This window comes from Montipora capricornis, chromosome 6 (genome assembly GCF_036669925.1).
Source record: "Montipora capricornis isolate CH-2021 chromosome 6, ASM3666992v2, whole genome shotgun sequence".
Taxonomy (NCBI): Eukaryota; Metazoa; Cnidaria; class Anthozoa; order Scleractinia; family Acroporidae; genus Montipora; species Montipora capricornis.
The window spans coordinates 66,162,935-66,187,934 of record NC_090888.1 but is presented as its reverse complement, the minus strand read 5'-3'; the positions used below and the strand labels follow the sequence as shown (position 1 = coordinate 66,187,934).

The 25,000-nt window shown below is 42.2% G+C and overlaps 1 protein-coding gene and 1 pseudogene across 3 annotated transcripts in view; one reads left to right on the top strand and one right to left on the bottom strand.

Annotated features, from left to right (window-relative positions):
- Positions 1-25,000, top strand: part of LOC138052928 (uncharacterized) — a 104,453-nt gene that overhangs the window by 67,976 nt on the left and 11,477 nt on the right. For all 3 annotated transcript variants that reach the window (XM_068899533.1, XM_068899534.1, XM_068899532.1), the window contains one exon: positions 19,443-19,808. In XM_068899533.1, the coding sequence (XP_068755634.1) occupies positions 19,443-19,808 (366 nt within the window). The remainder of the gene's footprint in view (positions 1-19,442; positions 19,809-25,000) is intronic.
- On the bottom strand, positions 1,206-2,640 carry LOC138052930 (uncharacterized; annotated as a pseudogene).

Sequence of the window (25,000 nt, the reverse complement as noted above, 5' to 3'; positions counted from 1 at the left end):
ACGTAGAAAGAAGAACCCTTTCTCGAGTGTCTTGTTTACTTTACTTAAAAAAATGTGCAATGGAGTCTGAGGATTCGCGAAATAGTTCTTCCGATAATAGTAGTGACGAAAGTGCCGAGGGACCTTCATTTATTGATTGTGAAGGAGCACAGCCATACTTATTTGAGCCGTACGACAGTGATGCAAGCTCGGGTACGGACTCTTCAAATGATTCTGGCAAACGACAATACGAGCGACTACAAAATACAGACTGGTGAGCAATCAATTTCAATTTGCAATGTGTAGCAAATGCTGTTGTAGTCCAAACTTAGGACGGTGTTATTGTTGATTGTGTCGATAAACCAAAACCAGAAATAAAGCTTTCTTGTGACAGAGAAATGGTATTTGTCCCATTTTTAAATACATGTTTCGATGACGCGATAGGGGCAGCGCGAAGCGATTGAGACCGATTAACAGAATTCCTCAAGTCAAAGTTTATTTTGCACTATATGAGAAACCCTGCTTTGACTAATTGTATCTATACCTTAGGTGTACTTGTTGGAATTGCCAACGTCTTCAACGTGTAGAAGAGTGCATCTGTTGCTCCGAAATTGACTGTATTGTTGCCAAAAACAACGAAGCAGTCGAACACGAAGGGCTGACCAAGCCGCTTGTTTGCATTACGCAGCACCCAGGTTTTAATTCTGTCTGCTTGAACCACTGGGTACTGCAGACAGCTTGGTACCAGTACAAACAGCAGTACCATAACTCTTATGAGGGCCCAGAACATAAGCAAAACCATCACATAGCTTACAGGCAGCTGGCAAGGTGGTGCTGGGGGATTTTGGGACATGAGGTTAGAGTTGTCCTTCCATCTTGTGCTGTTTGCTGTATTCCAGCACACTTCCCTCCTCCAGGCATTGAAGAAGACTATTCTTTTCAAGGATTTCGCTTTGCAGACGAGTAAAGCGTGAAAAAAACCTCATTTACGCATTATTTTTAATGTTAAAAGTAGAGCATTCACAATCTGGTATTCAAACATTCGTAACAATTGTCAAGTTGTTACCTCGTGCTTTTACACGTCTGGGTTAATTGCTAAATGATATATATAAAATGATTAAATCTAATTTGTGTTTGCTCAGGTTTACAAAGTGATGTAAAAGTGCCAGATGTTCGGCGAGAATTGTATCACTTTTTAAATCGTGATTTCATTGTGCTGACTGCAGTATTCTTGTCAGGACGATTATAGTCAGATGACAATGAACGTGGAGCAGCAGATCTTGGCAAAACACTGCTCTCCTGTCCCTGGAGAATCTTCATTACCATTTCCTTGAGATGGGCAACATATTCTGTGCAAAAGGATAACGAAGCGATGTAAAAACAGATGTGTTACAGATACATGTATACAGTGTAAGACAAGTGAAATAAGAGCAGGGGTCATAATTGTCTTGAGGGCAAGTCGATTTAGTCTATAATCGTTATGGAGAGAGAAATTAAACTTACTGTAGGTACATTTGACTAAAACCTTTTTGACCGTGTGTTCTCCTTTCTTGTACTTTGGAAAGGCAATGTTCACTCCTTCAGAACCATCTTTTAGTGTGGCGCTTTCTCGATTGCTGTTCTCGTTAAAGTGCAGGATCGCTATCTGCAACCTAACACAGTTAATTCTTCAATTAGGTCAACGCATAAGTTATCGCTATGGTTGTCTTTCATGGCCTTGTATTGTAAATTACAAGAGTATTATCATTCAGTTTGTATTTACGTTAAGTTTGTACGGCTTGTTCAAAGGTCTTGTGTATACAAATCTTTGGGCATTTCAGGATCTCTTTATTTGTCTATGACACCTAATGCTAACTGTAGTGTTCTATTGTGTACCACCTGCTTGTCATCCCGTGATAGGAAAACGCAAGGCATTTCGGAGCAAAAATTTTGCACGGAATGGAATGCCTCCAGAGATGAGGTGGCATGTTGTCCTGACATCTGCCTGACATCCTTTATAAGAGAAATCTTCGTCAGAAGTTCCGTCAGTTTCTCAAAAGGTGGTGTGCCTGCAAAATAAAAGAAATTCAACTGCATTTACTCACTCAAGACAGATAATTGTTACTGCAGTGTAATATTTATACGTACCTGGCTTAAGCCACTTTTTTTTTCTTTCCCTGCCGTGCAACCTGCTGTGAAGACAGTTTGGGAACAGTGGATTTTTGTGTCCTGTATGTTTGTTCATTATGTGGTTGGTGATAGACAACCACTTTGCTTCCTTTAGGTCAGGGTCATCATCCTCACAAGATGCAGCACACCAATACATGTGGTTAACGACACTCTTCTTCCACTTTTGAAGAACAGGGCAGTCTTTCTTCTTGGCAAGGGCATCGATTTTTTTTCCTATACCTGGAATAATAATTACGACATGCAGTGTGATTATTGAAGTCACTTGTTATTGCTTCCTTCACGTGAACATGCACGTGTAGATGCATATAGAGCTGTACATAAATGCACCTTTTCCAACATGCCAGCCATCCAACCGGTGCTTCACTGCAGGCCATCTCTCTCTCATGTACTTTCGGATCTGTACATGCCTGTCAGTTACCAGAGTGTTTACAGACAGCCCTTCATCCGTTAGGTAGTTGAGACATCGTTCCAGTCCCTCCTTTTCCATGGCTGCTGAATTTTTCACTTCGTTACTCTGTTGAGTGCAGAACGAGAAAAATGTGTCCTAGTTCACATTGCAATGAAGATCGACATAAAATTGTGAATTTGAGCAACTAGGTGAGAGTAGCTTATATTGTTCTGCACCAGTAAAGTTCATTATTTACAACCCTGCACCAACTGGGCCGCTCTGCTCGAGATCCATGAGGGAGTAAGACCCATACTTAGCTGAATGGCCAGGGCTGTCACAGCGACCATCTCCGCCTCTAACTCTCTCCCTTCGGATTTTATTTCATTTAGCAGGGTAGCTTGTCGCTGCCTGTATGTTCTTTCCACTGCGGGATGTAGATATGATCTCTGGTGGTACATAAATGTTGAGTAGGCAATGGTAGGAACTCTCATATGCTGCATAATTGTTAGGAATTTCGTTGGGCTCCCGCCGCCAAAGAGAATTGCGGAGGACATCACGATGTTCCCAACAGGGATATCTCCAACAGAGGGTTGTGAATCCCAAAATTTGCTATGAGTGCAAGACAAGCATTTTTGTTCCACTGTTATCTTCGTTCCAGCTCGTGTTGAAACTACTGCATCGCATTCTGAATTGCAGACAGGGCAAAATTGAAATAAGGAAAGAAGTGATGATTCTGCAACCAAAAACAGGTTTTGTTGATGAGCAGGGGCATCCTTAGAAGATTTCCTATAAAACGAAAAACAAGACCGTTTAGGAGTTTTTTTGTTTAGCAATCATGTCTGTATTTCACAAATGTGTTTTTGTCAAACTCACTCGTATTTTAGATCGTCAAAGTCGTCAAAAGCGGGATCCTCTTCCACTTCATCATCTGGGTCAGGGACGTAGGATGGATCGTCATCGGTTTCCATCTCTTCCTCTGGATCTGATTCCTCGTCCTCGCTTTGGCAGGGAGTGGAAGTGGTGAAAAACTCTCTCTGTAGACTACACTGAATGCCTTGAGTCTTTTTTCCAATGGCGGTTTAACTACCTGTACGAATAAGACAAAGAAAACTATTATTTCAATCGATATTCATTCTTGACCATTCGTCTCAGGCGAAACTTCCCTTTGCTTCTATGTTTACTCCGAAATTGTACAGACACGTTTTTCTTTGAGGACTGGATCTGTGTAGAGGCCTCCTTTACTTTGGGTTCACTCTTTTCCTCAGTTGCTTCTGTGTCGTCTTTCTGTTTCCCGGAAGTGGAACTTTCCTTTCGCACACTTTCATCGATAATCTTTTAAAATATATCAAAAGCAACAAACAAGTAAGTACGTATAACTAGTATTTTCGGTAATGATATCGCCTGTACCATAAAATTGTTTCTAAGCTTACCCGTGCAGCTTCTCGCTTTCTGTATGCCCCTCGAGGTGGATTGCTTTTGACCTCTGAAGTATCAAATGTGCCGTTGTCGCTATCACCGTCTCTTCTTGATTTTTTGGTTTGAGGAGGACCAATTTTAAAAATTGTTGGAACGGCATCGGCTTTAATTGAATTCTTCATCTTCAAACCTAAAGACTTAGCGATAACAGTTTGTGCCTCAAAGCAATCTTCAGTGAAATGAGCACTGCAAAGTCTACTTGAATTCGTATGGTAATAAAAGTCAGACTGTGTGTTTTTGACAGCATTCGTCCACAGTCTTGCAAAATGGGGGTCTTCTGGCCATTGATGGAGACTCACTCCGTTTCTACGGGTGTGAGAACATCCACCAGCTATACAGCGATGCGGCATAATAGATGTCTTCACAAAAAAGCGCAGGTAAAATTTTGAATCAGGGAATTCCGAAAGCGCAATGACCCCTATTTATGAAGCAATCTTAAGAGAATTTACCGGAAGAGGTTTGCGAGGTTCTCCTTTCTACGTCACTTCCGCTTTTCGGCCATAGTGCTTCGTTTCAAATCTCGGGCGAGATACTTTGTTAATTTATGGGGAAGAAAGAAAGAATCAAACTCTTTCCATGGTTAATATGTTTCAAGTAGGCATTAAGCAACAGGTTTGTGAATTTTTGTACTGGGGAATAGAGTATCTCTTTAAGGAACAAAGTCCCGTCAGACCAAACTGGGAAGACGTATCCCCTTATGATCAGGTTGTCAAGTCACTCTGGGTCCAGTGGGAACAAGTGGAAATCCATGATCGAGTACTGTGTAGGAGATAGGAGGAAGGAGATGGTGTCAGAAAGACGTACCAGATTATACTGCCACGGAATTTGCAAGAGACTGCACTTAAGGCGCATCATAACCACACAACTTCCAGCCATCGCGGGGTGAACAAGACACTTGCATCCATGAAAGCACGTTATTGCTGGCCAGGGTTAACTTGACACGTCAAGAAATGGGTCAGTATTTGTCACGAGTGCGGTGCTAAGAAGAGCTGGGGGAAGAAACGGCGATCTCCGTTACAGCAGTACATAGTTGGTGCACCAATGGAACGGCTCGAAATGGACATATTAGGGCCCTTGCCTCAGACTCCTCGTGGGAATAGATATGTGCTTGTCGTAACTGACTACTTTACAAAGTGGACGGAGAGTTACGCTATACCCAACCAAGAAGCTACAACAGTGGCTGAAAAGCTGGTTTCCGAGTCTGTGTGTCGATTTGGAGTACTGCATGAACTGCGCAGTGATCAAGGGACCAACTTTGAGTCCAAAGTCATGGCCGAGGTATGCAAACTCTTGGACATTGAAAAAACCAGAACATTCCCCCTCCACCCACAGTCGGATGGCCAGGTGGAGCGCTATAATCGCACGTTAATCGAGATGCTCCGAGGTAAACTTCAGGAAAATCAAGAGGACTGGGACCCCCAACTCCAAACCTGTATGATGGCTTATAGAAAGTTCAGTCCATGAATCCACTGGTGAAACCCCAAACAAGTTGATGCTAGGCCGGGAGATCGAGGTGCCTTTGGACGTGATTACTGAGCCACCGCCAGATTCGCCGCCTCTGACTACTGAATATGCCTTGGCTCTTCAGCAGCGACTATTAGGTGCCCACGAGTTGGCGCGCCGACATTTAGGCAAAGCAGCAGAACGCCAGAAGCGAAATTATGACAAGAGGGTGTCCAGTAAACCGTTCCAAGTCGGAGACAGCGTCTGGCTCCACAACGTTAGACGACAGAAGGGAAGGAATCCCAAGTTGGATTGTCCTTGGGAAGGACCTTACCTGCTGGTATCTGTTTTATCCAACGTCACGTATCGGATCAAAAGAAACTGCAGAGCGAAACCTAAGGTGATCCATGCAGATCGTCTTAAACCGTACCTTGGCCCCGCGTTAGGAAGCTGGATTTCACAGAAAGAAAAGAGCATTGTCTCGGTGGTGCCTCCAGTCGATTGGGCAGAAAGAAGTGAGTCTGTTGTTGCAGATAGTGCTTTCTCGACGCAACCGAAGGAAGATCATGGGGATGGTAGAGTTGCCTCTGAACCTCTAAACTCTACTCTGGAGGAGAACAATCTTGAAGTAATGACATCAATTTCGCAAGACACTGGCTCAGATTTAGAGACCTGGGATAAAGCGCGTTCAGACAGACTTCCTAGTACAAGTGAAAACGTTCAGAAGAGTCCCAAAGGTCGTCATGGTAGAGAGCGCAGGAAACCACAACGTTACGGTGAATGGGTGTAACGCTTACGCCTCTTTTGGTCACTTGAAAATTGACAGTTGAAATTTTGAAGAGAAATGACTGACTTTGCCGACTCTTAATCTAGAAACTGGGCCGTTTCGGTTGCCGCTCAGCTTAATTTCATGGTTTTATTCTTTGTAAATCGTTGCTAAGGTCGTCGTCATAGGTTCCTTGCCACTAGGACAGTGTCTTTCAAGGGAGGGGATAGTGTAGCGACTGTACCCCCCTTAGGAAAAGCTTGTGTACCAGTCCCGCGCAAAGTTAGTGTTGATGTCGGATTAAAACAGAAAGAAACTACTCGTCGCTGTGTTGTATTAAAGCTCGTTACTGGTATTTTTGGTAGAGATATGGTACTATCACAGTATATAATATACCGACCAAAAAAATAAGCCATTAGATACTGGCTTAAAATGTTACTGTATATAAGTGTTTTCGATCCAAATTACGCCGTTGCTTAATGGCTTAAAATGTTACAGAATGTATATATTTTGGGTCGGAAATACGCCGTTGTTCACTGGCTTAAAATGTTACAGTATATAATATAACGACCAAAAAATTAAGCCATTAGATATTGGCTGAAAATGTTACAGTATGTAGTGTTTTGATACAAATTACGCCGTTCTTTACTGGCTTAAAATGTTACAGTATAGATGTGTTTTCGGTCGAGAATACGCCGTTGTTTGCTGGCTTAAAATGTCACAGTATGTATATATTTTTGGGTCGGAAAAACGCTGTTCTCTACTGGCTTAAAGGAGAATGGAGAATGGAAGGCGAAAAAACAATTTTTAAAAAGTCATTCTTACGAAAGCACATGATACGTTGTAATCAAATCGCTATGTTTTAGGATGTGAACTTACCATTTAACCTCATCGTAACAGCAAAAAGCTCTGTACCAGAACAGTTTGAACGTCCACCATTTTGGAAGCCATGTTGAAGGCTTGGGTGCATAGCATGACGTCACTGCGCACATAGAATGGTCGAATGTGCCGTAGTTGGCTGTTCAAACAGAACGGTCAGAGATTCCAAAAGAGGGTAAGTTTCCATCGACTGCGCTTAAAAAAGAAACCGCTTCTTAAGGAGTGGCTAGTGGGTATTAAAGGGCAAATTTGCCCAAACTTAGCCAGTGCCACATTTGTTCAGAGCACTTCGAGAAGGAGTGCTTCAAAAGTTGCTGTATCCTCAATCTATTGCCCGGCAGAAAACGTTAATGCGAGTTGAACGAAGACGCTCTGCCGACAATATTTCCTCAAGAAAAGCAGAAGGCTTGCAAATGAACGTCGGATAAATTAAGCTCCTCACGAAGAGTTAAATAGCGCTATAAAAAATTAAACGCTGATCGCTTATATACATTCGTCACCAGATCATTTAACGCTATTTGTCTGAGATTTTTTTTCTATGTGCGACATGCTTGTATCAAAATTAAAACGAACTGAAAAATACTAAAAATAAACACTTTCTTATCGTTTTCTCAAAAAACGTAGACTGTGTATCACATTTTGGATGAAGCCGATTGCAATTCACCTGAGTCCTGAGTTAGCTGCTTGTGTTGATGTCGCGACCTCTCAGGGGCACCCAACGACCAATTTGTTGTAAAATGTATTATTATACCCCAGTTGATGAAAATAAATGTTATTAAGGCATTTTCAGGTGTTTTTCAGTGTTGCTGGGAAAACATTATCAGTTCCCTTTTCCCAGCAAGACACACAAGAAATTTCCCAGCCAGCTAGATAAAATTGGTTGGTTTCCCAGCCAGCTGATCAAATTTATTTCCCAGCCAGGAATTTCGCGCGCTTTCAAATCCCTCGATCCAAAACGACCAAACAAAAGCGACAAAACCGGGACAAAACAGGTTTTTTCCGCAAGTGCAATCACTCTTACCAGCCGTCGTATGTTTGTGACTACTCTCTGGGAGAGGGAAGGGGTTCCCTTTTTTTTTTTTTTTCTTTTAGTCGTCCTCAGTCTTCAGAGTTTCTACAGCCAGCTCGGATTGAAATGCTAGAAAAAGTCAGTAATTCCCAGGCAACACCTCTATCAATAACAAAATTTCCCAGCCAGCTCATCGAAACACCTGTATTTTTGCCAGCCAGCAAGATTCCTCTGGGGAACAGATAATGTGAGGAACAGATTCGTTGGGTGCCCCTGACCTCTGTATCCAAGGGTCAAGGCACGCAAAGTTCACACGCTACTAAAAGAGCATCAAAGAGTCAAAGAGAAAAAGATCTATTGCTTGCTCAACGATTAAATCTTATGTTGGAGGATTAACCGAGCTCAACGAACCGTTCGAAATAAATCTCAGCTGGCAAATTATTTGTGACTATTTGTGTACATAAGCTTACATGATGAAATGGTGTATGAAATGAATCATATATGAACTGCGGATATGAAATCAAGTGAAGCTATGATCTTTGCAGTTATGAACGCAATTTTTACAATTGCGTAGAGAAGCCTGAAAAATTCAGGACTTCAACGGGGTTTGAACCCGTTACCTCGCGATTCCGGTGCGACGCTCTAACTAACTGAGCTATGAAGCCACTGACGTTGGGAGCTGGTCATTTGTGGGTTCTAATGGTCCCGTGAGGAATGAATCAATGATGAAATGGTATATGAAATGAATCATATATGGTTAGAGCATGTATGGTTAGAGCGTCGCACCGAAATCGCAAGGTCACGGGTTCAAACCCCGTTGAAGTCCTGAATTTTTCAGGCTTCTCTACGCAATTGTAAAAATTGCGTTCATAACTGCGAAGATCATAGCTTCACTTGATAAGCTTACGTGTTATTTAGTTCTCTTGTGGTGCTCTCATTCCGCGCACTTGACACAAACACTCGGTAACGGTTTCTATAGCACTTCCCTTTGTAAAAAATTGTTTGAAAGAAATGGTGCTATGTTATACATTTACGATTCGGCTGATCTACTTCTATGTCTGAACCAAAACAATATAGACAGGTTATATCGCAACCATTTCGCTGCCATTTGAGCCTGCCACGCACGCCACGACAAAATACGAAATATATTAAATAATCAAGCAACAGTTTCTTTCCATCGAATCTATCTAATATCTGCTTCATACAAAAGTATTATTCACCTGAAATTTTATTTACGGCTTCCTCGATCTCCTTGCAGTAAAACATTCTTCCTCTTGTTGTCCTTCCCAGTTCGCACAACCCTCACATACACACTTTATTCAAATTCAAATTCAAATTGACTTGAAAAGGAGAACCTTGAGGCTATCCCTCTTTAAAGGTTCCCTTAACAAAAATAAACAAACAAACAATTTTAAAAAATTAACATATCACTATACAATACTAAAACTAGTATAAATTTAAGACTACCTTATAAATGTTCATATGCTTCTTTAAATTCTTTCAACAATTGTTTATATTATGTCCTTCATTAAAAAGATAATTTGGTAAGTCATTCCAATGCTTTATGGTTCTAACGAAAAAAGAGAACTTAAAAAAACTTACTCTTGCTGATTCCCATTGTATTTTGTATTTGACGATTTGCACTGCTCGCGTAATTTCACTTTGACCATATTCAAAATCATCGTTAAAATTCAAGCCATTTAATCCAAATACTGTGTTGCAGCATTCTACTACAGATATTCTCTTCGATCTTTAAGAGTATTCCAGTGTAGTAGCGCACATCGTTCTTCGTAGGGTAAAGCCTGCGGTTTTTGGCCAAGGGCAATTCCTCATGCTCTTCACTGTACTTTCTCTGTGGCACACCACAATGTATTTTCTCTACGGCTCTCATCTTGACTCTAGTGAACATCGGCTTCCTCTGACTCCGTTTTATCTCGCATACGTTCAAAAGAATAAGGCTCGATCTCAGTCATAATCGAAGCTAAATGCAGTTTCAACCCGACACAAGATTCGTTACTGGGTTGCGGGAAATGGGTAATATTTGTCGTTTTCTTTTTTTCTTTCCCTTTTTTTCCGTGTCGATAAAAGTCTTGCCTGTCAGTCCCCTGCTAAGTGGTGTCTTTGTGCATAGAGCCTTCTGCGCATATTTTGTTAGGATCGAGAGGGTAGTGGAAATGCGTAGATTTCTCTGGTGGACACAGTACAATATTTAACTTAACCTGCAATGGCGTCAAAAGTGTAACGCGAATGGCAAAATATACCCTTGTGGAAAGTCAATTGGACAAACAACACAGGCGGTGACAAATAAATTTTAAAAGCGACGAGTAATGGACTTCGACAACAATCTTTCGCCCGTCGAGCAATAATCAAAGTGAGCTGTATTTCTAATATTTTACCAAGTGTGGTGTTTTATGGGTTTAAAAAAGACAGAGAAGGAATCAAACACCTTAAGTGGATCTGTGATCTCTGTTGTCAGGCTTTTGTATAATTTTATTTGTACTCAACTCTGCACAGTCCTCTGGTAACAATTAGAAATTCACTAATTCTTGTTAACCTTCAATGGCGTCGAAAGTTATTGCAACGCGAATGGCGTTTTAGTGGATTTTTAAACAAAATATACTCTTATGGAGCTCAAGAATGGAACGTCAATTGGATAAACAAGACAGGCGGTGAAAAATAATTATCTGGAATCTTTAAAGCGACGGGTAATGGTCGTCAACAACAATTCCATTTTTTTCTTTTGGATATCAAGTGAGCTTTGTTTCCAATATTTTACTAAATTGGTGTTATGTACAACACTGAAATCTACGGTAGCCCACAACTGTCACATCAAAACCAAATGCTAGCAGCAAATTACAATTCACTCACAGTAAATTCAACTCATCCACAGCAAATTACAAATCACTCACAGCAAATTCAAATCACCCACAGCAAATTACAAAGCACTCACAGCAAATTCAAATCACTCACAGCAAATTACAAATTCAAATCATCACAGCAAATTCAAAATTATCGTCCACGCTAGGCGTCTTCAGTCACGTCCAGCCAGGGGTGCAAGACGTCAAAGAATATATGTCATACATGAAGCCGCTACCTGCGAAGTTTCTGCACCTGCACTATTAATGGCGACATTGTTTTTGTCCGGCAGGTCTAATTTGCAGGTCGCAGGTGGCGGGTCGCAGGTCATTGTTTCACTAATACAGAAAGTATCCTAAACATTTTAAGAATGTTTAGGATACCTTCTGTATTGGTGAAATTCACCAGTTACCTGCAACCCACGACCTGCGAACTGCGACCTGCAGATTAGACCCGCTGGTTTTTGTCTGAGTCAAATTAACCCTATCACACCTAAAAAAAACTTGGCAGGCGTTGGACAGAGCAAAAATTTATTAAGTTTCACTCTTAGGGGTCAGTGGGTTGAGTTACTAGCTTTTTCCCTTGCCATTTTGATACCGTATTTCCTTAAAGGTCAATTTCAAATGGCTAGGGAAAACTGACCTTGTCCACAGTTGGAGCAGTAATTGGAACCTTACAGTGGAAAGAAAACATGGTTCTCTTTCGTTGAGGTAGAAGAAAAAGCTAGTAACTCAACCCATTGACCCCTAAGAGTGAAACTTAATAAATTTTTGCTCTGTCCAACGCCTGCCGAGTATTTTTAGGTGTGAATGGGTTAATTCGACTCAGACAAAAACAATGTCGCCATTAATAGTGCGGTGATTTGAAAATGTTGTGAGTGATTTGAATTAGTTGCGAGTGATTTGAATGGAATATTTTTTGTAATTTAATATTCTGTCAAAAATGTGCATAAGAAGTTTGAAATAGACATCGCCACGCCACACGCACAAGAAATTTAGTCGCTGATTTACCTCTTTATGGAGTTCTTGTTAATATTTTATAAACTGTGGTGTTATGTATAACACTGAAACCAAACGGCAAATTCTCTGGTAACTTATTCGATAGGCAGCCCAAGTTCGCGTCACTAGCGAGCGTGTAATAATTAATTACTAGTAGGAAAATGACCTTTGAGTGCAAGTGGTATTGCGTTACAGGCGGCCGTTGAGAATTTAAACGCGTTATAAGACTTTGTACGGGAAATAAAATACCGTCGATTATGAAGCCTAAAAAACGCTCAATTTAACGTTCATTGAATAAAATGAATAAAACTGACTCACCTCTGGTGTATTCTGGTGCCTTTTGGAGCTTATTTTACCGTTTTGGGAATTCCGTGTTTTCAATGTTCTAAGACGAAGCAAGAGATTATGAAGGTAAGAGAAGTAATCCCTCATACTGGCCCTATTCCCATCGTAATCCCTCAAGTTATTTTTAGATCTCCTGCGAGATCCAGTATTCCCACGAGGGTTAACTGATAGCCAATCACATGTCCCCATTTTTACCAATGTTGACAGCTGAGCGAATTCCCACGCAATGATTCGCGTCGTTCGCGATTTACCATCAAACAAAAATGGCGGAGGATGTTGAGACAAACGCGTATATACATTTTGTGGACGAACGTGACTTTTTGACTACAGAGTTAAGCGATTACAATGACTTATGTTTTGAAACCTGTATCTTGGAAGGAACGAGTTGTGTAACCAACAGGATTTTGTACAGAATGACAAATGGAAGACTATAGTCGATAAGTACGATCTCTCTGACTTTAATAAACGCATTCTCGGTTTCCTTTGCGGGATTAAAATATGATGACCTAATTCTTATATGGTGATAAAGTACACAGATAGAGCTCTACAACGGTACCAAACATGAAAGGAAAACTTGAATCAAGCGTCCGATAAAAATTTTTGAACCCGTGTTATCGGATTCAAGTGAATTTGCAAAAGCACGTATGTTAAATTAAACATAGCTGTCTCCTTAATTTAAAAAAAGATTTAACACGGTTTCGTGTATGGCACAACCTTGAATGTGGTATCATTGAAAACTAGACAATTAAGCGATTTCAGTTACAGATGTTTGAAACCTGTATCTTGAAAGGATCGAGTTTTATAAACGACAGAATTTTGTAAACATTGGCAATTCGCAGACTACAGTCAACAAGTAATATCATGCTCAACCTCATCCAATAATTGTTTGTTAATATATCGCTGACTTGGTTAACGCGTTCTTGATTGTCTTCGCGGGATTAAAATCTGACGACTTAATTCTTAGATCTTCATAAATTAGACAGATATCAGACATGAAAGGAAAACTTGAACAGACAGTGTGATAAAAATGTATGAACAAGTGCTATCGCATGGAAGTCAATTTGCAAAGCACGCATGTTAAATATACCTGCATCTTTCAAAATTATTAAACTCGGTTTCGTTCATTGGACAGTGTTGAAACTGGTGTCACTGTAGACAACACAGTTAAGCGATTTGAATGATATATCTTTGCATCTTGTATCTTCAAGGTAACGAGTTTTATAGCTTGGGTCCGAGGTCAAATTAACTCCACCCAATAAGGTACAGTCATTTCATGTACAACACTTACCCCATCCCCACAGCTGCTTCTCGTAACCATGGAGCTGTTCGAGAAGCGGCTGTGGGGATGGGGTAAGTGTTGCACATGAAATGACGGTACCTCATCGGGTGGAGTTAATTTGACCTCGGACCCAAGCTCCGTGTCCTCCTCGGTAATCAGCAGCTGTTCAAGTCGTCAGCTATCGCGGAATCTGAAGTAGAAAATGCTCATTTCCAGCCAAGTGCGTGGGGATTTTTGACGACGAAACATTCACGGAGGTTCGCAAATGATGGGGTTTTAGCTTTGCGTGAAAAAATCGCGGCTGGGATGGATTTTCGAGGCGCAAAACGCCTCTGAACTGACTGACTGAAATCTTAATGTGCAGCGTTGACTTCGTCTTAGAACATTGAAAACACGGACTTCCCGAAACGGTAAAATAAGCTCCAAAAGGCACCAGAATACACCAGAGGTGAGTCGGTTTTATTCATTTTATTGAATGAACATTAAATTGAGCGTTTTTTAGGCTTCATAATCGACGGTATTTTATTTCCCATACAAAGTCGTATAACGCGTTTAAATTCTCAACGGCCGCCTGTAACGCAACACCGCTTGCACTCAAAGGTCATCTTCCCACTTGGACAAATGACAATTGCATGACGTAATCGTTTCAGATTTTTGATTGACAGTTTTGGTGAAGCACGCGGTGCGAGTTTTGGGGATTTTTGTATTTTTTTGTGATTTCGTTTTTTAGAAAAAGTTGAATTAAACCGTTCAGAAAAGTATGTTTCTTACCGTGGTTTATCTCCGTTTCATTTTTTGGCGACCACGACGGGATACAGGTTATTTTACCTTTCGCATGTAGGAGCAGTTCAGGAAAACTGTTGGAATATTTACCGTAGTTCACCGAGGGAAGTTTTTGTTGCTGTTGTTTGTTGTTCAAGATGACTGAAAAGGACAGCGCTAGCGTAGATCATGTTTTGGGACACGAAGAAACCGAGAAAAGCCACGACGAACAGAAACTGCAAAAAGAAACGTCGCTTTTGAAGGTGAAACGAGAGAAGCGACTGCGTAAGACGGAACTGACAAAAATTCGTCACCGCATGGAAAAATTATGCATCGTGCCGAAGGATGTTCAACTCAATGAAAAAGAAATTCATGATCAGCTCTGGTCGGTTCTGGAAGGCGTACTGGAAATTTTGGACGAACTATGTATAGCTTATTTGGAAAATGGGAATGTAAAGAATCAACAGGCAGCGGTGAAGGAAGCACAATCCCTCGAATCGGAAATTCAAACATGTTCAAATTTCTGCTCCGACTGTGAGCGCTTCACATGAAAATCAACTCACATATTCAAGTGCCCAAACGGTTCGGATGGACAGCTCAATTCAGGGTTACCTTCACCTTCTTTACAAAGCGGCCAAAGTGTTCAAGGTGGACAAGCCAAAGAAGAAAATTCTGAAAATTCGCCAGGCGCTGCTTTCGCCAAGCATCATCTAAAACCACTAAAGGTGCCGACCTTCGGTGGAGACCAAATTTGAGGACTTTTGGATGCTGTTTGAGAGTTTAGTGGAGCAGTCCAAAGAACCAGTTAATCTCAAAACGGCAAGGTTGCGGCAATGTTTGTTCGGTAGTGCATTAGAGTCCATTAGGGGACTCGGTAGTATGAGGAAGCGAAGGAAATTCCGCAGTCGAAGAGGGCATATATGGATCAGCTGGAAAAAATGCTGCAAATGCAGAGTAACGATGTTCCGGGTTTTGAAAAATTGGCCGACTTAGTTAGGATCACCGTGGTGAAACTTCAAGCCAAGGGACGCAATGGTGAACTAGGCGACGGGAATTTTGCACAGTCTGCTAGTCAAAAAACTTGCAGAGGACCAGGTGGAAAAGTACAGTCGTTTGGTACAAGAGCAGACTCGTGAACGATCCGTTCAAAGTTTGAAAGAGTGGCTCAAAGACGAAGTACAGATTCGGGTAGAGGCAGTGGAGATGTTACATGGCCTGCTGGGAAACGAAAACCATGGTGATCGGCAAACAACCAACCAAACGCAACCGCGACGCAAGGGATCTCGAAATTTCCACATAGGTTCAGACTTGTCAGCCCAAGCCAAGGGACCAGCTGGGTGGCAAAACCAACCGAGCCGCAAACTACCCTGTGCTTGTTGCAGCTCCCCTTACCATGGGGTGTGGTCCTGTAGAGATTTTCAACAGAAGAGTGGGATGATCGGTGGCAACTAGCGAAGGATAAACGTTTGTGTTTTCGGTGTTTGGGAGGTGATCACCAAGGAAAAATGTGCACACGGTCTCAACTATGCCAAATTGATGGAGGCAGGGGGAACCATCATCGTTTATTACATGAAGTTTTGCCTGTAACAGAAAGTACCTCACTCGCTGCACGGGAGGGGGTAACATCACCCGAGGGAGAACATAGCCCCACCCCTCGAACAATGACAACACACAACCCCAGAGGCTCAGAAGCCTACTCACTGCGTACTATTCCTGTGTGGCTGAAGGCGAAAGGAAAGAAAATCAAGGTGAATGCAATCCTGCATGATGCCTCAAATGAGTCATTTTTGAATGAGGAAGTGGCTGGAGCTCTTGGGTTAAAGCAGTCTTACCAAACAGTCAAAGTCCATGTGTTAAACAACTCTGTGGAGACCTTTCAAACTATGCCATTGAGAGTCGCTATTGAAAGTGTTAATGGGCAGTTGACAAAGGAGATTGAAGTGAAGATGTGTCCCCGCAGTGTGACCGGAAGTTATCAAGTTGAAAATTGAAGGGCAAGTAAAGTTAGGTGGCCTCGCCTTGTCCAGTGTGATTTAGGTCTGGTCAGTCCCTTCATCGTACAAGCAAAAATTATGCTTCAAGAATTGTGGAATCGGGGTTACGAATGGGATGTGGAAGTTGAAGATGAAATGGCTAACCGCATACAAAACTGGTTTTCAGAGCTGCCATGTTTAAAGAATGTCAAAGTTCCCCGATGCCTAAGAGGACCGCAGCCAGTGAAATGTAAGGAAGTGGTAACCTTTGTCGATGCCTCGCAGCAAGCTTATGGAGCTGTGTCATATTTACGAAGCGAGTATGAAGGCAGCTCAGTAACCACACGACTGATAGCCTCTAAGAGCAAAGTAGCACCGCTCACACCTATTACTGTACCTAGGCTGGAATTAATGGCTGCCATTGTTGGGTTGAGGTTAACTCAGTCCGTTTCAAGAGCGCTAGAAGTACCGTTAAAGGCTGCAGCCTTCTACTCTGACAGCATAGACGTCTTACGGTGGATCCGAGGACGAGGGAGAGATTTCCGCCCCTTTGTTGCAAACCACATTGGCGAAATACAAATGTACACAGATCCAGCTCAATGGCAGCACGTTCCCACCGAACAAAATCCGGCAGACCTGTGTTCTAGAGGAACTGGTCCAGTCGAACTTGCCGAGTCTCCTCTATGGTGAGACGGTCCTCAATGGATGAGTAAGTCGAAGAGTGAGTGGCCGAAGATGCAGCTAGCAGACTCTCCAACCGTCATGCCAGAGATGAGCACAGGAAAGAAACAGAAGACGGAGTGTACCACATACGTGTCGCTGCAGACAAACCAACCACAGGATGTGACTAAACCGTATCAGACAGCTACCACCACAGGCTGGAGATTGGATCCAAAGCGCTTCTTAAGTTGGAGCCGATTAGTCCGTGTTTATACAAGAGTGAGGGAAGTTCTTCATAACATGTCAAGAAAGCAAGAAAGGCAGACCAGTAAGGTGTTGTTACCGTACGAGATCAGAGAAGCTGAAGACGAGGTGGTGCGATCATGCCAGCGTGAAGCCTTCGTGAAAGAGTACAAGGCCTTAGTGTCCGGGAAGCCAATACCGCCAAAGAGCCCACTTACCAAGCTGAACCCAGTGCTCGACGAGGATGGCTGTATCCGTTCTAATAGAAGACTGCAATTTGCTGAATACCTGCCATATGATGTATGTTTTCCTAAGATACTGCCGCGAGGACAGTGGGTCCCAAAGCTCATTGTCAAACATTACCATGCGCGGGCCAACCATTCAGCAGGTACTAATTTTGTGCTGTCCCAAATGAGTGAGAAGTATTGAGTAATCGCAGCCCGTGAGGAGATTCGAGAATGGGAGGGAGAATGCAACATGTGCAAACGAAGGAGGAACAAGACATCAACACAGATCATGGCTCCGCTTCCTAAGATCCGCCTGGGATTCACTTTCCGTCCCTTTGATCAAACAGCAGTGGACTAAGCAGGTCCCTTTACCACAGTACAAGGAAGAGGTGTCCGCCGTCAAAAGAGGTGGCTTTGCTTGTTCACATGCTTGTCGACTCGAGCAGTTCATTTGGAAATAGCATTTGGTCTGGATACAGACAGCTTTCTGAATGTCTTCACACGATTTACTAGCCGAAGAGGTGTGCGAAAGGAAATGATAAGTGACTCTGGGACGAACTTTGTGGGAGCTGTCAGTGAACTAAAAGAGCTCGTCAGTAAGTTGACCAGAACAAGATCCAGCAGGGCACGGCTTATCGAGGTGTGAAGTGGTATTTCAATCCGCCAGGAGCCCCGCATTTCGGTGGCATTCACGAGGCTATGATTAAGTCAGCTAAGAAGGCTATTTACGGAGTTCTTGGAAGCAGTAATGTTACCGATGAGGAGCTCATTACTGCTGTTGCCGGAGTGGAGAGCCTACTAAACTCTCGACCACTTACCTACCAATCTGCTGACCCACGAGATGTTGTACCTCTTATCCCAAACCATTTCCTACACGGGCAGCTCAGTGGATAATTTGCACCTGAAACCATTGACACCACAGAATTCAGCCCACGCAAACGGTGGCGAAAAGTCCAGGAGATTATATCCCAGGTTTGGAAGCGTTGTGTAGTGTAACGTGAAGTGCTAGATTTCTATCCCATATGAACCATGTGAGCGTTAGCCCTACTGATGGAACTGGGCCCACACAAGGACAGACAAAAACTCTGACCAGGGTGGGAACAGGAGTACCTGAACAGGAGTACCTGAACAGACGACCAAAGTGGACAGAAGTTGTGAAAGACTTAAAGAAGAACGACATTGTGCTGGTTCTGGAGCCAAATCTGCGCAGAGGGCAATGGCCCCTGGGGCGCATTACCGAAACCTACCCAGGGAGGGATGGGCACACTAGAGTTGCCAAAATCCAGTGTGGGATGAGAACCGTTGTGAGACCTATCCACAAACTTGTGCCTTTACAAGAGGGCTAGGACAATGAGCAATGACTATGAGAACTGAAAGGATCTTGTTATGTTAGCGTTTTGAGAGTTTCAAGCACACTTTTCGTTACCTCCCAGTGTGGGGAGGGGGAAATGGACGAATGACAATTGCATGACGTAATCATTTCTATTTTGAAAAACCAATAATAGCTCAGATTTTTGATTGGGGATTTTTGTATTTTTTTGTGATTTCGTTTTTTAGAAAAAGCGGTTAGACTTTCTTTGAATTATACCGTTTAGAAAAGTATGTTTCTTACCGTGGTTTATCTCCGTTACACCACTAGTAATTTATTATTACAGGCTCTCTAGTGACGCGAACTTGGGCTGCCTATGATGAGTTGAGCTCGAATATTACACGAATATTACGAATTTGGTGTTAGGTAATAGTATGGCCTGAGACAGTGAGGTTACAATGATATTTCTGTGATTTTGTATGGTAATTCAGTTGCACCAGAAAGCACATCATCTTATAAAGTGCGATGTTTGTAGAATTCAGGGTTCTTATCTTAACTAGCCAATTTAACTGTGCGAGATATATAATAAAAACTCATTTCACAGAAAAACACTTTTTTCCCCTTGAGAAATGGCTTCATTAGTTGCACAAAACAATCCTGCCTTGTTTTCTTTCCTGAAAGATGAGTCCGATTCTGATGCCACTCCAGAGCACACTGTCTCACCGGTACGGCCAGATAAAAGACCAGCACATTTTGCAACAAAAGAACAACCACCGTCAAAGAATGCTGTTCCTTCCCAACCAATTAAAGTTGTGTGGCCCACACCTGGGAAGAAACCGGTGGCACCCCAAAAGCCCAGCCTTCCCTCAAAGAAACCACTTCCCCTTAAGAGTAAGAAACCCGACGTGGCGGCCGAGAAACCGGAAAAGAAGGTGGTGGATTCAGAAGAGATTGCTGGTGCCAAGAAGGGCGGGGATGAAGCTGAGTTGAAAGATGAAGTTCGTATTAAACCAACACCTGATATTAAATCAGAAAATGTTGACGAAGGTATGTAGACTAGAGTAAAGAATTATGCATGTTTCGCCCCCCTCACCAGTTCGTCCCAACCATTTCGACTTCGACCCGTAAAGTAAACCTAACCGAGTTCGCCCCTACATTTCGGGCTCGACCTCTAAGACTTAACCAAGTTCGCCCTCTCTATATAATGAAAAGAAATCCTTATCTATTTAACAGAAAATCAAATGGCGTAATGAGTAAGTAAAGTTTCCCAGAAAAAAAATGACATTCGCCTTGGAATTGCAAAGTTAAACTAAACCGGTTCGGCCTTTGTCAAAAGAAAATGAATAAGGTATGACGGCCACATAGACCGTATTCTTCAATGGCGGCCAGTAAGTTATTCTTTTGTATTCATTGCTAATGAGACCAACAAGCCTCGCTCTAGAGTAACATTTCTTTTGTATTTTGTACATGCGAACGAGGCTAGTTGGTCGTATTAGCACAAGGACAACGGAATAATTTATTGGCCGCTACTTATGAATACGGTCTATTGTCTTTGCAAAGCAAATGAACAATCGAAGTGGCGCTGTGATCAGCTTTTCTTGCAGTCTTATGGGCTGGGTCGATGGGGAAGGGATATTCCAAACAATAAGCGAATGCAAATCATCATAAATGTGGGCTTGGTTTAACAAATAAAATAAAGTTGCTGCAAATTAAATAAAGTTGCTGTAAATTTAACATAGTTGCTGCAAATTAAAAGAATGTTGCGGCAAATTAAAACATCAAAAGTGTGCACGCACTGAAGGAAGGACAGGTACAAAACACAGGTCACAGGTCACAAGTCATAGGTCACTGTTTTACCCATACAGAAACAACCCTAGCTGTTTACAAATGCTAACATTAGGCCTAATTAGGCCTAAGGTTTGCTTTAATGGATGTTTAGGATACTTTCTGTATTGTTAAAACAATGACGTGCATGTGAGTTGGAACCTATGACTGTGACCTGTGTTTTGTACCTGCCCTTCCCTCAGTGCGCGCGCATACTTTTGATGTTTAATTTGCAGCAACATTCTCTTAATTTTCAGCAGCTCGTTTTGTAAATTTGCAGGAACAATTTTGAATTTGCAGCAATTTTGTTTTATTTGCAGCAACTCTTCAATTTGCAGCATGTCCCTTGTGGGCCACCGTAAATCAAGTACTATCCACAAATTCCGCAAAAATTAAACCCCCCGAAATAAAAGTGCTACACCGCAACAATTGAACCCACTGGGAACTCGGAAAAATCCGAGCCCCAGATGGGATTCGAACCCACGACCCTCCGAGTTCCCAGTGGGTTCAATTGTAACACCTTTCATTTAATATGTGTTAAAACATTCTCTCACATTCACTCACTTTGGTGGTTGGTTGGCCGCATCGTTCAATGGTGCTCTCAATGTGACTGCGCGATGCAGTTATGAGCTATGCTGTCAGTCGTTATTTGACTCTGTGGCTGCGTGATGCAGCTCGAGTCAAATACCCACATTTCACCCTTGCTCACTATAGAGTCTCCAGTAGCTCAGTGGTTAGAGCATCTGTACTTGATCACGGAGGGTCGTAGGTTCGAATCCCATCTGGGGCTCGAATTTTTCCTAGTTCCCAGTGGGTTCAATTGTAACACCTTTCATTTAATATGTGTTAAAACATTCTCTCACATTCGTAATCAGATTAGACTGAAAATAAGAGAAATTATGAAGCGGAAACAACATGTTCAGTCCTTCCTTAGTGTGTGGCATAAACGTTTGCTTGGTGCAATTTTAGACATGCATGACATGCAGGAAAACGTCTGTCAGAGCAATTTGCAGTTAGTTTTTTGCAAGACTATTTCACTTAAAGGGGCTATGTCACGTTATTTTAGGGTGTTTCGGGAAAATCTTTAATTAATCACGAGTTTAAAACTCGAAAATCGTAATGTGGAATTCCTTTACCGATAAAATTATCGTTACATCACAAACGAAATTCTTCTGAGAAAGAAAAACGACCTTTATCCAGGCGATTTGTCATAATTTTGAAAAACGTCGGGCAGACTTTTTTCAAGATTACCCAAATGTAATCCGTTTCAATCTTGTACATTTATGTCCATCCATGATTCTCTTTCCTTTTGCAGTATTTCTTTTATGTTGTTCAACAGTTTTAAGTGGTTCTTGCGATGTTTCATCCTATTTCTTGGGCATTTTGGAAAAAAAAAAGGAAAGAAAGGAAAGGAAAGCAACTTGTTAAGCGTCTGGTCGTTCTAGGCCTGGAGCACTAGTTGGGGACACTGTAAACTGAAATTACCAATGCATGCAAGTCAAATCGAGTTAACTCTCATCACTGCGCCATCCCTGCACCCCAAATCATGGAATTATATCATTTTGAGTGACATAGCCCCTTTAAAGAAGAAACAAGTGAGTTTCACTCAAGAGCGTGTTTTGTTATCTTTGAACTGAATTTATTAACAAAGCTTAAAAAAGTAAAAGACCTCAAAACGGGACACGACATTACAAAATAATTCAACCTGTGAACGTGTGAGCCAAACGGCCATTGCTGGCATGACATCTGGGTGACCTCTCAAATGGTCTACATCACCCACCCAGCCCCCCTCCCCTCACTTAAAAAAAAACTGGATCGCTGCAGTTGAATACCACCGAACTCAGTGCCTTCTGTTTTTGTGTAACACGTATTACAGGCAACCCAGTCTAGTTTTTGTAATGTCCTGTCCCGTTTTGAGGTCTTTTACTATTTTGAACTTTGGTAATAATTCAGTTCAAAGATAACGAAACACGCTCTTGAGTAAAACTCACTCAATTCTTCTTTAAATAGTCTGCAAAAAAACTAACTGCAAATTGCTCTGACACGGACGTTTTCCTGCATGCCATACATGTCTTGCAGTTGCACTAAAGAAACGTCTATTCCACACGCTAAGGAAGGACTGAACTTGTTGTTTCCGCTTCATAATTCTTCTTCTTTTCAGTCTAATCTGATATCAGGTCAAATTTTTTTGGCTTTACGTTTGTACCAAAAAGTACCGTAAAAGCCAGGAGAGAATGCTCCGTGATTCCAAATCAACGGTCAAGAACGAAAAAAAAAACCTCTGGTCGTACAACCCCAGCACCTCATTTCTCACGGTGTTGTCGTCAAACCAGTTTTGGCCGACTGCTTCCCGTGGGACGCAATGATGCGCAACATTAACATTCCTGAATATTGTGATTACAGGGATGGAGATCCATTTCAACAGCTTTAATAATTTTGGAGTAATTTGAACGATGTTCTATTGATTTTCGGTGCACAAGATTGATTTATTTGATGAAATGTTTTACCCTCAGATCGAACATTTATTGTTGAATGTTTTTAAAACTGGTAGTCACTAAAACACGGAACGACCTAAAACCACCTGCAACCACCTCATAAAAAATCTACAACCATCTACAACCAGCTCAAAAATATCTACAACCACCTCAAAAACATCTACAACCACTCACAAAGAATCGAATACTATCTTAAACAAGCCATAATTGTATAAAATAAGCAAGACGACAATATGTGGTTACCATTTAGCCAAATAATCCGGATGGCATGATCGTGGCATAAAGGTAAAAGCGATTTTTCCGAATTTGTTAAAAACCAACCGGATGTGAATAACGCTTTACCCTGCATCCATCCTGTAAACCGCGCTAAAATCATGAGAAAGGGCCTGGAAACGAATTTCCCGAATTCCTGGAAATGCCGGCACTCTATTTCTATTTCCTGGAATTTGGGAAATTCGTGACGATCGTTCCGTTTCCAGGCCCTTTTTCAGGCGAGTGCAAATAACCAGGAATTCACAAAAATATCCAACTTCCAAAAAGGAGCAGAAGATACAGCAAAACGTTTTTTGATATTCTAGTTGTTTTATTGAATTAAAATAAATTAAAATGAATCGAAGTTAAATGGTGAGGATTGTGTAATTTAAGCTTGTCGAAAAAGCAGGCGGCGATAACTTAGGGAGTAGCCGGCGGAATTCGCCGGTTGCTGACTTCTACATGGCCAATGAAGATCAACTCATTGCACACAGGCAAGTATGACTTAGGAGCACTGTCCCATTTGCCTTCGATGAGACAAATATCTGACTGATTTTAACTCTGGATCCTGTGCTGAGATCCGTTCAATCTCCTTTGTTCTCAAAGCCGTAGGCACAGCGTGCGGACCTACCAAACACACGTATCTATCATCTTGTAGGGACTGATCTGAGGCACGTATATTTGTCAATCGGGAAAGAGCATCTGCTACATTCTTTGTTGAAGGCACCGAACGAACTCGATAGTTTTGGTTCGAAGACGCAGAACCCATCGCTCTATTCTAGCTGAGGGTCTCCACTTGCTTGAATATGTGACTTTCAGTGCTTCATGGTCGGTCACAAAGTCAAACTGAGGTAACTCCTACAGGTAGAGGTGGAAGCGTTCACAGGCTCACACCAAGGTTAGTGCTTCCTCCTCCGTTTGACTGTAACAGCGCTCCACTTGACTCAAACTTCGACTGGCGTAGTAGATGGCACGACTCTTTCCACCCTTCTCTTGCACAAGTACTGCCTCAAGTCCCACTTGACTAGCATCAGCAATAACACGGATACATGGGTTCTTGACAAAGTATGCAAGAGCTGGTGCACTGGCAATTTGACCCTTCAATTTCTGAAATGAAATCTCCTGCTCCTCTCCCCAGACCAATGGCTCTCCTTTACGTGCAAGTTTCCTTAGGGGATCAGCTGTTGTCGCAAAATCAGGAATAAACATGGCACTAAATGCCACGAGCTCCAAGAAGCTCCGAACTTCCGAAGGTGTTTGCGGTTAACTTGCTTCAACAACGGCTCTCCGATTCCATACTTGGTAAGCAAAAGACCCATAAAAACCACTCTCGTCATTCGGAATGTGCACTTGTCAGCATTCACAGTCAATTGTTTTTCACGAAGTCGCCTCAAAACACACTTTGTTATCATGCCCCTCCATGTCTTGGCCATGAACAATAAGATCATCTGCTATGTTAGCCACTCTCTGCAGACCTCATTGACTGCGTGATAATGTGTTGGTATTTTTCGGGTGCAGCATTGACACCAAAGCTTAGTCGGTTCTACCGGAAGATGCCATCATGGCTGGCAAAAGCAGTGATATCCCTCGAGGCTGCATCCGATTCAATTTGGTGAAAACCTCACCTCAGATCCAATTCGGAGAACATAGCACTTCTGTTAACGCCCT